A 15,878-nucleotide genomic window follows, 5' to 3' on the forward strand; every position below is an offset into this window, starting at 1 on the left:
GAGGAGGAGAAGAAAAACCCCCCCCGACTGAAGCGCGGCGGTCGCGGCAGGCGAGGCGCCGGTATCGCCGGGGCGGTCGTTACCCGGCTAACGAGGGAGAGGGTCTTGCTCTCCTCCTGGTAGCGCAGGAGGGAGATGCTCTTCATCAGGTCGGCGGCGAGGATGAAGTTCTTGACGCTGATCATCTGGTGGATGTAGAGCTGGGTGTCGATGAAGGCCATCCCCGTCAGGTCGTTGTCCTTCAGGCTCCACAGGAAGATCTGCGGTGACACCGCGGGGGGACGCGGGTGACGCCCCGGCTCTTCCCGGGGGGACGTCCCCGCGGCGGCCGCGCCGCGCCCCGGTCACCTTCTGGCCGATGGCGGAGACGAGGTAGCCGTTGCAGTGGCAGAGGGCGGTGACCGGCCCCTTCTGCTCCTTCTCGTACAGGACCTTGAACTTGTTCTTGGTGAGCGGCTGCCCCGGCTCCGGCACCACCTCGATGATGTCCATGATCAGGATCTGGGGGGGACACGGAGCGGGGGGACGGGGGGACGGACGGGGGGACGGACGGGGGGACACACACAGAGCTGGGACACCCCCACAGCCACCCACAGCCCGGCCCAGGGCAGAGGTCCCACTGCCTCTGCTGTGGGACCCCCCGGGCGTCCCCCGAGAGATCTGGGTGCCCCCCGAGACCCCTGGGTGCCCCCTGAGACCCCTGGGTGCCCCCGAGACCCCTGGGCATCCCCCAAAGCCCCTGGGTGCCCCCCAAGACCCCCATGTGTCCCTCGAGGCCTCTGGGTGGCCCCTGAAGCCCCTGGGTGCCCCCCAAGACCCCTGGGTGTCCCCTGAGACCCCGGGTGTCCCCAGAGACCCCCACATGTCCCCCAAGACCCCCGGGTGCCCCCGAGACCCCCACATGTCCCCCAAGACCCCTGGGTGCCCCCCGAGACCCCTGGGCATCCTCTGAGACCCCTGGGTGTCCCCTGAAACCGCTGTGTGTCCCCGAGACCCCTGGGTGTCCCCAGAGACCCCACATGTCCCCCGAGGCCCCTGGGTGCCCCCAAGGCCCCTGGGTGCCCCCTGAAGCCCCCGTGCATCTGCAGGACCCCTGGGTGTCCCCAAGATCTCTGGGCATCCCCAAGACCCCGGGTGTCCCCGAGACCCCTGGGTGCCCCTGAGACCCCTGGGCATCCCCCAAGACCCCCGTGTGTCCCTGAGACCCCTGGGTGTCCCTGAGACCCCGGGTGTCCCCCGAGACCCCTGGGCATCCCCTGAGACCCCGTGTGCCCCCGAGACCCCCAGCTGTCCCCCGAGACCCCTGGGCACGCCCTGAGACCCCCGTGTGTCCCCGAGACCCCTGGGTGCCCCCAAGACCCCTGGGCACGCCCTGAGACCCCTGGGCATCCCCGAGACCCCCGTGTGTCCCTGAGACCCCTGGGTGTCCCCGAGACCCCGGGCACGCCCTGAGACCCCCGTGTGTCCCCGAGACCCCCGGGCACACCCTGAGACCCCTGGGCATCCTCCAAGACCCCTGGGTGTCCCCTGAGACCCCCACATGTCCCCCGAGACCCCTGGGCATCCCCGAGACCCCCGTGTGTCCCTAAGACCCCGTGTGTCCCGAGACCCCCGGGTGTCCCCTGAGACCCCTGGGCACGCCCTGAGACCCCTGGGCATCCCCCGAGACCCCTGGGCGTCCCCTGAAGCCCCTGGACATCCCCCGAGACCGCTGTGCCTCCCCCGAGCCCCCGGGCGTCCCCGAGCCCCGGGAGCCCCCCGAGCCCCCCGGGCGCCCCCCACTCACCCGTCCGCGGCAGGTCACCTCCTCGCCCTGCATCAGGCAGGTGCCCACGGCGATGTAGCCCTTGAGGCCCGACACCGTCTCCTCGCTCTTGAGGGACACGGTCTTCATGCAGGTGACGTGCTCCCACTCCTCCAGGTCGATCCTGGGGGCACGCGGGGGCAGGATCGGGCCCAAAGCCCCACCCCGGGGTGGGGGTGCTGGGGGAGGGGCAGGGTTTGGGGGTGCTCACCGGGTGTTGGGGATGGTCTCCCAGCTCACCGGGGAGATGAGCTGGATGGAGAAGGCTTCCTGCTGCGGGTGGATGTAGCGCTCGTCTGCGGGGGGACAGCGCTCAGGGGGCGCGGGGGGACGGGGGGGGACACGGGGCTGGGGGGGACACGGGGCCGGGGGGGACAGGGATGGGGGGACACGGGGATGGGGGGACACACGGGGCTGGGGGGACAGGGATGGGGGGACACACGGGGCTTGGGGGGGACACATTGGGGGACGACACATGGGGCGGGGGACGACACATTGGGGGGGACACATGGGGCTGGGGGGACACACGGGGCTGGGGGGACAGGGCTGGGGGGACACGGGGATGGGGGGACACACGGGGCTGGGGGGGACAGGGATGGGGGGACACACGGGGCTGGGGGGACACATGGGGCCGGGGAGGGGACAGAACAGGAATGGGGGGGACACAGGGCTGGGGGGACACGGGGATGGGGGGACACACGGGGATGGGGGGGACACGGGGCTCAGGGAGAGACACACGGGGCTGGGGGGGACACATGGGGCCGGGGGGGGGACAGGACAGGGATGGGGGACACATGGGGCTTGGGGGGACACACGGGGCTGGGGGGACACATGGGGCCGGGGGGGGGACACGGGACAGGGATGGGGGGACATACAGGGCTGGGGGGGGACACACACGGGGTTCGGGGGGACACACTTTGGGGGGGACACATGGGGCAGGGGGGACACACGGGGCTGGGGGGGGACAACACATGGGGCCGGGGGGGCGACGGGACAGGGATGGGGGGGACACATGGGGCTGGGGGGGACACTTTGGGGGGGACACTTTGGGGGGGACACATGGGGCAGGGGGGACACATGCGGGGCTCGTGGGGGGACACATGGGGCGGGGGGACACACGGGGCCGGGGGGGGGACGGAACAGGGATGGGGGCCACACGGGGCTGGGGGGGACGACACATACATGGGGCTGGGGGGACACGTGGGGCTGGGGGGGACACGCGGGGCTCGGGGGGGACACGCGGGGCTCACCCCGCTCGATGCTCTCGAACTCCTTCTCCTCCCCGGTCATGCGGGGGATGCGGGTGCAGGGGTTGATGACGCTGGTGGCCACGGCGTAGACCTGCCGGCGACACCGCCGTCGGCACGGGGACGCGGGGGACGCCCCCCTGCCCTGCCCGTGGCCCCCCCCGCCCGCACCGAGCGGGACGGGGCTTCGGAGGAAGAAGAGGAGCGGGGCACCCCCGGGGAGGGGGCTGGGCACCCCCGGGGAGGGGGCTGCGGCGCGGGCACCTTGGACTCCACGTGGTAAGCGACGTAGTGCGCGGTGCAGCGCAGCGGGATCTTCCGCACGGGCCAGGGCGCGTCGTAGGAGAGGTAGGCGGGCAGGACGCTGATCCGCAGCTCCCCCTGGCCCGACAGCCCCCCCGTCAGGGCGGCCGGGACCCCCCCAAGACCCCCCGAATCCCCCCCCAAATCCCTGCCGCCCCGCACCTGTCGGTTGAAGTAGAGGAAGCCCTTGGGGCAGTTGACGTTGTGGAAGGGGGCGAAGGACTCGACGGTGCCGTCGATGGTCATGGGGTGCAGGCGCAGGGCCCCCCGCGACGTCACCAGCAGCCAGTGCGGGGACGGGCCGCAGATAAAAACCTTGATGGTGATGATGGTGATGATGGGGGGGACACGGACGGACGGACGGACAGCCCCGGTTACTCTCGGCGAAGCCGGGGGCGGGAACCGGGGTCGGTCGCCGGCGCGGCCGCGCTCACCCCCGAGTAGCCGTAGATGTCCTCGAAGTAGCGGAAGCGAGCGACGCGGCCGCGCGGCCCCCCCGGCTCCTCGCCCCCCGCGCTCTCCGGCTTCTTCTTGGATTGCTTCAGCTTCTTCTCCCGAAAATTGATGTTGTGGGGGACCTGGGGGGGGGGAGGGGGAGCGTGGTGCCGGTGCCGGGGCGGCACGCGGGTTTTTTTGGGGGGAGCCTCCCCGCTTCCCACCTTCTTGAACCGGACTTTGAGGTTGCTCTGGCCCAGCTGGGAGTCGTGGCCGAAGGCCTCGTAGATGAGCAGCTCCTGCTCCACGTGGACCTGCGAGGCGGCCGGGGGACGAGCGCCGGCAGCCCCCGGTTATCTCCCGGCATCTCCCCGGCATCCCCCGCATCCCTCCGGCATCCCCCGCCGTCCCTCGGCATCTCCCAGCCTCCGCGGCAGCCTCCAACATCTCGGCATCTCCCGGCATCTCCCAACACCTCCCACATCCCCCGGCATCCCCGGCACCTCCCAGCCACCGGCATCCCCCGCGTCTCTCGGCGTCCCCCGACATCTCCCGGCATCTCCCAAATCCCCCGGCATCCCCCGCCAATTCCCAGCCTCCCCGGCATCCCCCGGCATCCCTGGTATCCCCCACATCTCCGGGCATCCCCCGGCACCTCCCGGCATCCCCCGGCCTCCCTGGCATCCTCCGGTATCCCCCAACACCCCTCTGGCATCCTCCCCGTCTCCCGGCACCTCCCACATCCCCCGGCATCCTCCGGCATCTCCCAGCCTCCGTGGCATCCCCCGGCATCCCCCATCTCCCGGCATCTCCCACATCCCCCGGCACCCTCCGGCATCTCCCGGCACCCCCGGTATCCCCCGGCACCCCCCACATCCCTTGGCATCTCCCCACATCCCCCGGCATCTCCCACCCTCCGTGGCATCCTCCAGCATCCCCCGGCATCCCCCATCTCCCACATCCCCCGGCACCCTCCGGCATCTCCCGGCACCCCCACATCCCCCAGCACCCCCACATCCCCCGGCATCTCCCACCCTCCGTGGCATCCTCCGGCATCCCCCCGGCATCGCCGGTCCCCTCACCAGCAGGTAGGGCCGGCTCTGGCGGTTGCCCAGTGCCACCAGCAGCACCTCCTTGACCAGCGGCAGCTCCCCTTGCCGCGTCACCTCCTCCTTCTTGCCGTCCCCCTGGGCGGCCGGTTGCCCGAAGGAGCTGTCGACCAGCACCCGCTGCCCCATCGGGAAGTTCTTCACCAGGAACACCAGGCGCCAATCCGGCAGCTGGTAGATCTACGGCACGGCGCGGCGACGGGCCGGGGCCGGGGGGGACACCGGCGGATGAGGGTCGGGCAGGGATCGCCGCCGGCGGTGCCGGTGCGGCGGCGGGACCCCGCGGGGTCCCCTCGTCCCTTTCCTGGTTGCCCGCCGGGGTTCTCACCTCCATGGCGCCGTTCTCCCGCACCAGTACGCACCAGTGGGTGGGCTCCGGTTTGTACTGGTGGGGGTCCCGCTCGGCGGAGGGGAGGCTGCTGCGGCGCGGTTCTTCCTTAGCCGGGCTGAAAAGAGCCCCCGAATCCCCGTAGAGCATCTCCTCCTCGTCGTCCACCGTGTCGCTGCGCCCGCCGGGAGAGGAACGCCGAGCCGTCACCGAGCCGTCACCGAGCCGTCACCGAGCCGTCCCTCGCGGCGAGGGGGGGGCGACCCCCGCCACCCACCCAGAGCACCCGGCACCCACCTGATGTCCTGGATGAGGGTCTCGGCCTCCGAGTGGGTGCGGAGGGAGAGCTCGTCCCGGGCGCCGGCCGCCCGGCTCTCCGTGGTGAACATGCCGCTGACGTCGCGGTAGAGGCAGAGCGCGATCACCTTGGATTGCTGGGGACGCCGAGGAGGGGGACGCCGAGCTGCCGGGGGGCCGCCCGGCGCTACCGGGAGCCCTGGGGGTGGGGGTGGGGGGGGTTACCGGCACCCACGTGGTGCAGCTGGGGTTTTTGGAGGGTGAGGCGGTGGGTCCGGCCCCCGTACGTGTCGCTCTTCAGGACGAACATGGTGACCTGCCCCTCGGCGCTCATGATCACCACGAAGGGGTCGGCGACGGCGCAGTGCACGATGGGCGAGCCCAGATCCACCGGGATGAAGTGCAGCTGGTTCACTGCCGGCGGGGAGGGGCAAACGCGAGGGACGGAGAGAGGGGGGAGGTCCCGCAAGCAACCCACGGGGCGCTCCCCCCGCCCCGCTTCCGCCGGCACCCACCTCCTTCCAGCAGCCGGATGCCCAGCGGCGACACCTGGACGATGTAGCGGTTGTCGCCGATGTTGCCGGCGAAGACGGTGGGTCCCTGCGTGGCAAAGCCGCTGGTGTCCAGCTCCATGATCTCCTGCCCCGTCTGCAGGATCTGCCCGGAGAAGGGGGGGGACACACACACACGGCGTGGGACCGAGCGCCGGACCCACCGCGGGGAGCCGGGGGACGCCGGCCGGCATCCCGACCGACCCTTCGCCGCCGCCGCGGCACGCCGGCGGGCGCCCCGAGCCGCCGCACCATGGTGGAGTCCTCGCGGCTGAGGATGAGGAAGCCGTGCCTCTTGCCGTCCTCCTCGGGGGGCTCGGGGGCGGCCGGCTCCTTCTCGGCGTTTTCCCCCGCGGCGTTTTCGTCCGGCTGGAGGGAAAAAGCCCGGTGAGCCTCGCCGCGCCGCGGCCGCCATCCCAGCGGGGAGGAGGGGACGGCGACGGCCCCCCGGCCACCGACCTCCTCCTTCTTCTGCGGCGCGATGACGGTCCACATGTCGTAGCAGCCCGGCAGCTCGAAGGTGGTCACCACCTGGGGCCGGATGCTTTTCTGCGGGCGAGGGGAGAGGTGAGGGCGGGCGGGCGCCGTGGGGCAGCCCCACATTTACCGTGGGGCAGAAGGACGGGCTGTAGCTGGGCGGATACGGGCGGCGCCCAACGCTCCGGGCGCGGCCCTGGTTTTGCCCGGGGCCTTGTTGTGGCACCGGTACCTGACCTGGCGCGGACGCTCCTCACCGGGACAGGCCTTCGCGCGGTGCGGGGGGTCGGGGGGTCGGGGGGGGGGGGCTCGGGGCTGGGGGGCCGGGGCTGGTGTCGCACCGGGGCTGCCGTCAGCCTGACCTGCAGGACGGAGAGGGCCCCGTTCTTGCCGTAGCCGGAGCAAAGGACGATTTCCAGATCCGGCTCCGGGCTGCTCTGAAACTGCGAGGAGGAGAAATGGCTGCTGTCACCGCCCTGCCCTGCCCGCGCCGGGGCTGCAGGCAGGGCTGCGGGCAGGGGCAGCGGGCAGGGCTGCGGGCAGGGGCTGCGGGCAGGGGCTGCGGGCAGGGGCTGCCCGTCTCCTGCCGGGACTCACCTCCTCCGAGAGGAAGGCCGGCTCGCCCATGGCGGCGTTGGCGCAGGGCCCGATGTTGAGGATGCTGTCGCAGACCTGGAGGGGAAGGGACGAGGGAGGGGACGGGGACGCGGCGAGGGGGTGACGCGGGGAGGGGACGGAGCGGGGGTGGGGCGCCCCCTCCCCGCCCGGGTACCTCGAAGGAGTAGGTGGCGAGCTGGGTGCCCGACTGCGCCTCGCTGCCGTACACCTCGATCTCGTCCACCTCGTCCTGCGGCGCCGACTTCCCTCCTGGCCGGCGGCACGGGGAGACCGCGTCACCCCCCCGTGTCACCGCGTCACCCCCCCGCGTCATCCCCCTCTGTCACCGCGTCACCCCCGCATCATCCCCCGTGTCACCGCGTCACCCCCTGCATCATCCCCCGTGTCACCGCGTCACCCCCGTGTCATCCCCCTCTGTCACCGCGTCACCCCCCGCGTCATCCCCTCTGTCACCGCGTCACCCCCCGCATCATCTCCCCGTGTCACCGCGTCACCCCCATCACTCCCCACCCCCTGTCACCGCGTCACCCCCTTGGGTCACCGCGTCACCCCCGCGTCATCCCCCACGTCACCACGTCACCCCCGTGTCACCACATCCCCCTCTGTCACCGCGTCACCCCCCGCATCATCCCCCTCTGTCACCGCGTCACCCCCATCACTCCCCCACCCCCTGTCACCACGTCACCCCTGTGTCACCACGTCACCCCTTGGGTCACCGCGTCACCCCCCGCGTCATCCCCCACGTCACCACGTCACCCCCGCGTCATCCCCCTCTGTCACCACGTCACCCCCCGTGTCACCACATCACCCCTCTGTCACCGCGTCACCCCCACGTCACCCCGTGTCACTGCGTCACCCCTCCGTCACCATGTCACCCCCCATGTCACCACGTCATCCCCCATCACCCCCCACCCCCTGTCACCACGTCACCCCTTGTGTCACCGCGTCACCCCCGGTGTCACCCCGTGTCACCGCGTCACCCCCATCACCGTGTCACCCCCCGTGTCACCACGTCACCCCCGTGTCACCCCCTGTGTCACTGCGTCACCCCCCGTGTCATCACCCCCGTGTCACCGTGTCACCCCCATCACCGTGTCACCCCCCGTATCACCATGTCACCCCCCGTATCACCACGTCACCCCTGTGTCACCCCCCGTGTCACCGCGTCACCCCCGCGTCATCCCCCGTGTCACCGCGTCACCCCCAGTGTCACCCCCGTGTCACCGCGTCACCCCCATCACCGTGTCACCCCCCGTATCACCACATCACCCCCATCACCGTGTCACCCCCGTGTCACCGCGTCACCCCCATCACCGTGTCACCCCCCGTATCACCACCTCACCCCCATCACCGTGTCACCCCCCGTGTCACCGCGTCACCCCCCGTGTCACCCCCGTGTCACCGCCCCCCGCGGTGACGCTGGGACCCCCGTTTCCCACCCCGCTGTGGGGGGACGGAGCCCCCGGCGCGGCTCGGGGGGGTCCCGGCGCTGCCCCACCTGCCCAGGTCCCCGAGGGCTCCGACCGCTTCTTCTTCACCGGGGGCTCCTCCTGCGGGGCCGAGAGCTGGGACCCCCCGACCCCCCGGGGCCCCCCCGCAGCGGGGCTGGGGGGCGGGGGTGGGGACCCGGGAAGGGGACGTGGGGACCCTGCACGGGGGCTTGGGGACCTGGGAGGGGGGCTTGGGGACCCGGAGCTCGGGGACCTGGGTTTTGGGGTCCCAGGAAGGGGCTTGGGGACCCGGGAAGGGGCTTTGGGGACCTGGGACAGGGGGTCTGGGACCTGGGACAGGGCGCAGGGACCCAGCACGGGGGCTTGGGGACCTGGGATGGGGGTTTGGGGACCCGGACCTCGGGGACCTGGGTTTTGGGGTCCCAGGAAGGGGCTTGGGGACCTGGGAAGGGGCTTTGGGGACCTGGGAAAGGGCTTTGGGGACCCGGACCTCGGGGACCTGGGTTTTGGGGTCCCGGGAAGGGGCTTGGGGACCCGGGAAGGGGGCTTTGGGGACCTGGAGCTCGGGGACCTGGATTTTGGGGTCCCAGGAAGGGGCTTTGGGGACCTGGGAGGGTGGCTTGAGGACCCGGAGCTTGGGGCCCTGGGTTTTGGGGTCCCGGGAAGGGGCTTGGGGACCCGGGACAGGGGTCTGGGACCTGGGACAGGGCGCAGGGACCCAGCACGGGGGCTTGGGGACCTGGGATGGGGTTTGGGGACCCAGGACGGGGGTTTGGGACCTGGGATGGGGGTGTGGGGCCCCGGGAAGGGGACCTGGGGACGCGGGGCTTGGGGCCCTGGGTTTTGGGGTCCCAGGAAGGGGCTTGGGGACCCGGGACAGGGGGTCTGGGACCTGGGAAGGGGACATGGGGACCTGGGAAAAGAGCGTGGGGCCCCGGGCTGGGGGCTTGGGGACCCGGAGCTTGGGGCCCTGGATTTTGGGGCCCCGGGATGGGGACTTGGGGACACAGGAAGGGGGTCTGGGACCCGGGAAAGGGACGTGGGGCCCCGGGAAGGGGGCTTGGGGACACGGGGCTCGGGGACACGGGGCTCGGGGACACGGGGCTTGGGGACACGGGGAGGGGCTCGGGGCCCCCTGTGGCCTCACCTGCCTCTCGGCCGCCTCCTTGCCCCCGTTGGCGGGGGTCTCCTGCAGCTTCTCGGTGTACTTGAGCAGCAGGGAGTTCCCCAGGCGCGACCCCAGGAACAGGTACCCCGGCTCCATCGTCACCATCTGCGGGGGGCGACGCCAAGAGGGGGTGACGGGGAGGGACGCGCCAGGGGACGCGCGCAGGGGGGTCCCCATCTTCCCCCGCGGGGCTCACGCAGGTGGTGAGGACGCTGGCGGCCGCCTTGTCGAAGTGGAAGGAGCGGACGCTCCTCATCCCGTCCGTTATCAGCGTCAGGACGTAGCTGGGGACAGAGGGGACACGGCGGGGACGGTGGCACGCTCGGCGGCGGCGACACCGGCCCCACGGCGGCCCCACGGCGGCCCCACGGCTTACATCTCCCCTCCTTTCAGCGAGATGACCATCTTGTCGTAGGAGATGAAGGTGGCCTGGGCGCAGTCCAGCGTCACCTTCACCCCGTCCTGCACACCTGGGGGAGAGCGAGGCTGAGCGCCCTGAGGAGGGAGGAGGAGGAAGGACGGGGGGAGGAAGGAGGAGGAGGGGGACGAGGAGGAGGAAGAGGAGGAGGAAGAGGAGGAGGAGGAGGAAGAGGAGGAGGAGAAGGAAGAGGAGGAGGAGAAGGAAGAGGAGGAGGAGAAGGAAGAGGAGGAGGACAAAGAGGAGGAGGAGGACAAAGAGGAGGAGGAGGACAAAGAGGAGGAGGAGAAAGAGGATGAGGAAAATGAGAAGCACGAGGATGAGGAGGAGGAGGAGGAGGACAAGGAGAAGGAGGACAAAGATAAGAAGAAAGACGAAGAAGATGAGGAGCATGAGGAGGAGGAGGAGGAGGACAAGGAGGATGAGGAGGATAAGGAGGAAGAGGAGTATGAGGAGCACGAGGAGGATGAGGATGACAAGGAGGAGGAGCACAAGGAGAAGAAAAACAAGGAGGATGAGGACGAGGACAAGGAGGATGAGGACGAGGAGGATGAGAAGGAGAAAGACGAGGAGGACGAGGAAGGAGAACAAAGAGGAAGAGGATGAGGAAGATGAGGAGGATGAGAAAGAGGACAAGGAGAACGAGGAGGGGGACGAGCAGGATGAGGAAGAGGATAAGGAGCATGAGGAAGAGGACGAGCAGGAAGAGAACAGGCAGGAAGAGAGTAGGGAGGGAAAGGACAAGGAGGAAGAAAACAAGGAGCAAGAGGACAAAAAGGAGAAGGACAAAGAGGAAGAGGACACAAGGAGCACGAGAACAAGGAGGATGACAAGGAAGAACAAGAGAACAAGGAAGATGAGGATGAGGAGAAGGAGGAAGAAGACAAGGAGGGGAACAAGCAGGATGAGGAAGAGGGTGAGGAAGATGAGCAAAAGGATGAGCACAAAGACGATGAAGAAGAAGAGAACAAGGAAAAAGAGGAAGAGGACAAGGAGAACAAGGAAGAATAAGAAGAAAAGCATGAGAAGGACAAGGAGCAAGAGGACGAGGAGGATGAGGAGCGTGAGGAAGAGAACAAGGAGAACGAGGAAGAGGATGAGGAGGACAAGGAAGACGCGGAAGAGGACGAGGACGCGGAAGAACAAGGAAGATGAGGAGGATGAGGAAGAGCATGAGGAGAACGAGGAAGAGAACAAGGAGGATGAGGAAGAGGATGAGGAGGATAAGGAGAAGGACTAAGAAGACGAGGAAGAGGACGAGGATGAGGAGAAAGAGCAGAAAGAGAAAGAGGAAGAGGACAAAGAGAAAGAGAAAGAGGACAAAGAGAATGAGGAAGAGGACGAGGAAGACAAAGAGAATGAGGAAGAGGACGAGGAAGACAAAGAGAATGAGGAAGAGGACGAGGAAGACAAGGAAGAGGATGAGGACGAGGAAGACAAGGAAGAGGATGAGGACGAGGAAGAGGAGGAGGAGGAGGAGGACGATGAGGGTGGCCCTTACGCAGGGGGAAGACGGTGGTGCCGTTGGTGAGGCTGTTGAGGGCCACCCCGTAGGGCGGCACGCTCTGGTTGAGGTAGAGCAGCGAGTTGACGGCGAAGATCACCACCCCTCCTGCCGCCAAAGAGAGAGAGAGACCGCCGTCACCGCGCTGCCGCCGCGCCGCCGCCGCGCCGCCGCCGCCGCCGTCGCTCACCGATGGGCTTGGGGACGGCCAGCGCCTGGGTGCAGTCGAAGGGCAGGTTGCTGAGGGACCAGATGACGGGATGGACCTTCTGCATGATGTTGAGGGAGATGGCCACGATGCTGCAGGTGTCCTGGCGCACCGCCACCCGCCTGCGCGGGGACAGGGGACGCGTCACGCCGACCCCCGGCGGGGACGCCGCGGTGGGGGGGGGGGACACACGCACACACGGACGGAAGGGCTCGCTCACCCCGGCCAGGTCTGGTTGGGCTCGAAGAGGATGAGGAGGGTGGGCTCGTAGTAGCCGTAGAGGAACTGCATGTCGATGATGTTGAGGAGCTTCTCGTCCAGCTCCCGCACGTCGATGATGTAGCTGGGCAGGAAGCTGGACTTCTGCCTGCGACGGGCAGGGGGCGGCGGCTCAGGAGACCCCCCCAGCACCCGCGGGCGGCACTCGGGGGGGGGGTCCTGGAACGGGGGGGAGGCGGGGAGGGGCTGTTCCTCACCCCTCTCCCACCAGCCCCTCGTGCTCGTCGGTCAGGGTGTCGCGGCGGAAGGGCAGGACGACCAGGCGGGTGCCGTAGATCAGCATGACGGCGCAGCGCCCGTCGGGGTCCACCCGCACGCGGGGGATGTGGACGTTCTGCACGAAGCCGTCCTGCGGGCGACGGGCAAGGCGGGGTGGGGGGTTTTTTTGGGGGACGCCCCCCCGCCCCCCTCAGCATGAGAGAGAACCCCCCGAATCCCCTCTCCCGCCCTCGGCACCCACCCTCAGCTCCGGCTCCTCGAAGTAGTGCAGGGAGAGCGTCTTCAGGTCGTGGGTGCCGGGGTCGTACTCCACCACGGAGAGCTGGAAGGGGAAGGGGGTGACGGGCAGGAGACCCCCCCCCCAAAAAAACCAACCCCAAACCAACCCGCCACGTCCTGGGGGGCCGGGGGGGTCCCCGCGTTACCTTGGCGTCCTTGAAGCTGAGGAGCAGGGCGTCCCGCTTGGCCCCCGCCAGCTGCACGCTGGCCATGGACATGACGTTGCCGAAGAAGGCGAAGGAGGCCACCAGCTCCAGCTTCTCCTTGTGCCCTTTGCCTTCTGCGGGCAGGGCGGGCAGGGCGGGCAGGGCGGGCAGGGGGGCTGCCCCCCACCAGCCCCTCGGGGGGGCCTCCCCCTCCCGCGGCTCCCCCCATCGCCCCCCAGCTCGCTGCCGCCCCGTCCGCGGGCAGAGAGCCCGGGGCTGGGAGCTGCCTGCACGGCCCTGCCCGGCCCCGGGCCCTGCCCATCCCTCGTCCATGCTCATCCCTGCCTGCACCACATCCCTGCCCGTCCCTGCCTGTCCCTGGTCCCTGCCCGTCCCTGGTCCCTGCCTGTCCCTCGTCCCTGCCCGTCCCTCGTCCCTGCCCGTCCCTGCCTGTCCCTCATCCCATCCCTTGTCCCTGCCTGTCCCTGTGTCCCTGGTCCCTGCCCGTCCCTGGTCCCTGCCTGTCCCTCGTCCCTTGTCCCATCCCTCATCCCTGCCTGTCCCTGGTCCCTGCCCGTCCCTGCCTGTCCCTCATCCCTGCCTGTCCCTCATCCCTGCCTGTCCCTCATCCCTGCCCGTCCCTCATCCCTGCCCGTCCCTGCCTGCACCACATCCCTGCCTGTCCCTGCCTGTCCCTGATCCCTGCCCATCCCTGCCTGTCCCTTGTCCCATCCCTCATCCCTGCCCATCCCTGCCTGTCCCTTGTCCCATCCCTCATCCCTGCCCGTCCCTGCCTGTCCCTCACCCCACCCCTGGGCCCTGCCTGTCCCCGCGCCCCTGGGCCCTGCCCGTCCCTCGTCCTTGCCCATCCCTGCCTGCCCCTGCCCATCCCTCCTCCCTGCCTGTCCCTCATCCCATCCCTTGTCCCTGCCTGTCCCTTGTCCCTGCCTGTCCCTCCTCCCTTGTCCCCAAGGGGGGGGGGGGATCTGTCCCTTAGAGAGGGGGGGACACACAGCGACAACACAGGGACCCCCCAAAAAAGCCCCAGCCCCCCCCTTCACCTACCCGTGTTGCTGTCTCCTTTGGCCGCCGTCTGCAGGGGGGGAAAATGGGGGAAAACATCAGCCCCTCCCCCATAAATCCCCCCCCACACCCCAAAATATGAGGGGGAGGGGACCTCAGGGAGGATTTTTTTTGGGGGGGGGGGTTGTTACCTCGCAATCGTGGTTGAGGCGATAAACGTAAAGTTGGGAGGTTCCGGCCACCACCAGATTGCGTTCGGCGTTGGAGAAGAAGTTACAGAACATGGAGAACTCCAGCCCCGTGGGGGGGTGGGCTTGCTTGTAGACGGCGTACATGGCCCCCCCTTATTTTTGGGGGTACCCCCCTAAAAAAAAACCCCCACACACACACAAAAAAACCCTAAAAAAGCTAAATTAGGGACCTCTTGGGGTGCCGGGCCCCCCTGGACTGGCCCCGGCCCCGTCCAGCCACTGATATCCCCCTATAGCCCCCTATAGCCCCCTTCATCCCCCTATATCCTCCCTATATCCCCCTTCATCCCCGCTATATCCCCCTATGTCCCCCCTTATCTCCCTTTACCCTCCCTATATCCCCCTTCATCCCCGCTATATCCCCCCTTCATTGCCCTATAGCCCCTATAGCCCCCTATATCCCCCCATATCCTCTTTTATCCCCCCATATAACCCTTTATCCCCGCCTATATCCCCCTTTATTGCCCTTTATCCCCCTATATCCCCCGTATCCCCTATATCCCCCATATCCCCGTCCCCCATATCCCCTATATCCCCCATATCCCCTATATCCCCCTATCCCCTATATCCCCTATATCCCACGTATCCCCCATATCCCCCCATATCCCCCCCTTTGGGGGCCCGGCACCCCAAGAGGTCCCTAATTTAGCAGAGAACCTGCCCCCCCCCGCACCCCACACCCCCCGCCTTGCACCCCAAATCTCCCCCAACGCCCCCCACCCTTGCACCCCTCCTCAGCCCCCTCCCCACATTCCCAGCCCCCCCAGCCCCACGGGCCCCCCATCTTCCTCCTTCCCCCCCCAAAATTTTCCCTCCGCCGCCTCCTCACCCCGCTCCGCACGCTGAGGGGAGGAAGCGACGCGCCAGCGAGAAAGCGGAAGTGAGGGGTAGAGCGGCCGCGACCAACGAGACGACGGTCCGCCGAGGCCTAGACGGCACCTGGGGAGGCACCCTATGGGGGCCCTGCACCCTATAGCGGCCCTATATGGCACCCATAATGGCCCTATGTGGCACCGAGGGGTGCACCCTATGGGGACCCTGCACCTCATAGGGGCCCTGCACCCTATAGCGGCCCTATATGGCACCCAGGGGTGCACCCTATGGAGACCCTGCACCCCATAGGGGCCCCGCACCCTATAGCGGCCCTGGGTGCACCCCATAGGGACCCTGCACGCTATAGGGCCCGTATATGGCACCCAGGGGCTGCACCCTATGGGGACCCCGCACCCCATAGGGACCCTGCACCCTATAGTGGCCCTATAGGGCACCCTATAGCGGCCCTATATGGCACCCAGGGGTGCACCCTATGGAGAGCCTGCACCCCATAGGGGCCCTGCACCCTATAGCGGCCCTATATGGCACCCAGGGGTGCACCCCATAGGGACCCTGCACCCTATAGCGGCCCCATACGGCACCCAGGGGCTGCACCCTATGGGAACCCTGCACCCCATAGGGGCCCTGCACCCTATAGCGGCCCCATACGGCACCCAGGGGCTGCACCCTATGGGAACCCTGCACCCCATAGGGGCCCTGCACCCTATAGCGGCCCTACACACCCCCAGGGGCTGCACCCTATGGAGACCGTGCACCTCTTATGGGCCCCGCACCCTATAGAGGCCCTATATGGCACCCAGGGGCTGCACCCTATAGGGGCCCTACACCCCATAGCAGCCCTATATGTCACCCAGGAGACACACCCTATGGGGACCCCACACCCCATGGGGGCCCAGCACCCTATAGCAGCCCTATATGGCACCCAGGGG

General features: G+C 68.8%; 1 protein-coding gene across 1 annotated transcript in view; it reads right to left on the bottom strand.

Moving 5' to 3' along the window:
• CPSF1 (cleavage and polyadenylation specific factor 1) overlaps positions 1–15,339 on the bottom strand; it is a 19,346-nt gene extending 4,007 nt beyond the window's left edge. Inside the window, exons 1-32 of the mRNA XM_072855045.1 lie at positions 14,945–15,339; positions 14,056–14,228; positions 13,907–13,934; positions 12,842–13,182; positions 12,658–12,738; positions 12,395–12,546; positions 12,139–12,285; positions 11,901–12,040; positions 11,708–11,818; positions 10,165–10,258; positions 9,985–10,072; positions 9,768–9,893; positions 8,668–8,719; positions 7,324–7,418; positions 7,149–7,223; positions 6,914–6,994; positions 6,534–6,623; positions 6,327–6,443; positions 6,039–6,180; positions 5,759–5,937; positions 5,524–5,660; positions 5,227–5,401; positions 4,872–5,078; positions 4,014–4,103; positions 3,789–3,932; positions 3,517–3,669; positions 3,316–3,432; positions 3,055–3,145; positions 2,016–2,100; positions 1,787–1,928; positions 349–501; positions 84–260 (exon numbers count right to left, since the gene is read on the bottom strand). Coding sequence (XP_072711146.1) covers positions 84–260; positions 349–501; positions 1,787–1,928; positions 2,016–2,100; positions 3,055–3,145; positions 3,316–3,432; positions 3,517–3,669; positions 3,789–3,932; positions 4,014–4,103; positions 4,872–5,078; positions 5,227–5,401; positions 5,524–5,660; positions 5,759–5,937; positions 6,039–6,180; positions 6,327–6,443; positions 6,534–6,623; positions 6,914–6,994; positions 7,149–7,223; positions 7,324–7,418; positions 8,668–8,719; positions 9,768–9,893; positions 9,985–10,072; positions 10,165–10,258; positions 11,708–11,818; positions 11,901–12,040; positions 12,139–12,285; positions 12,395–12,546; positions 12,658–12,738; positions 12,842–13,182; positions 13,907–13,934; positions 14,056–14,199 — 3,954 coding nt within the window. The 5' untranslated portion in view covers positions 14,200–14,228; positions 14,945–15,339. The remainder of the gene's footprint in view (positions 1–83; positions 261–348; positions 502–1,786; positions 1,929–2,015; positions 2,101–3,054; positions 3,146–3,315; positions 3,433–3,516; positions 3,670–3,788; positions 3,933–4,013; positions 4,104–4,871; positions 5,079–5,226; positions 5,402–5,523; positions 5,661–5,758; positions 5,938–6,038; positions 6,181–6,326; positions 6,444–6,533; positions 6,624–6,913; positions 6,995–7,148; positions 7,224–7,323; positions 7,419–8,667; positions 8,720–9,767; positions 9,894–9,984; positions 10,073–10,164; positions 10,259–11,707; positions 11,819–11,900; positions 12,041–12,138; positions 12,286–12,394; positions 12,547–12,657; positions 12,739–12,841; positions 13,183–13,906; positions 13,935–14,055; positions 14,229–14,944) is intronic.
• Between the last annotated feature and the right edge of the window lie 539 nt (positions 15,340–15,878).

The sequence above is a fragment of the Ciconia boyciana genome, chromosome 2 (genome assembly GCF_034638445.1).
Source record: "Ciconia boyciana chromosome 2, ASM3463844v1, whole genome shotgun sequence".
Classification (NCBI taxonomy): Eukaryota; Metazoa; Chordata; class Aves; order Ciconiiformes; family Ciconiidae; genus Ciconia; species Ciconia boyciana.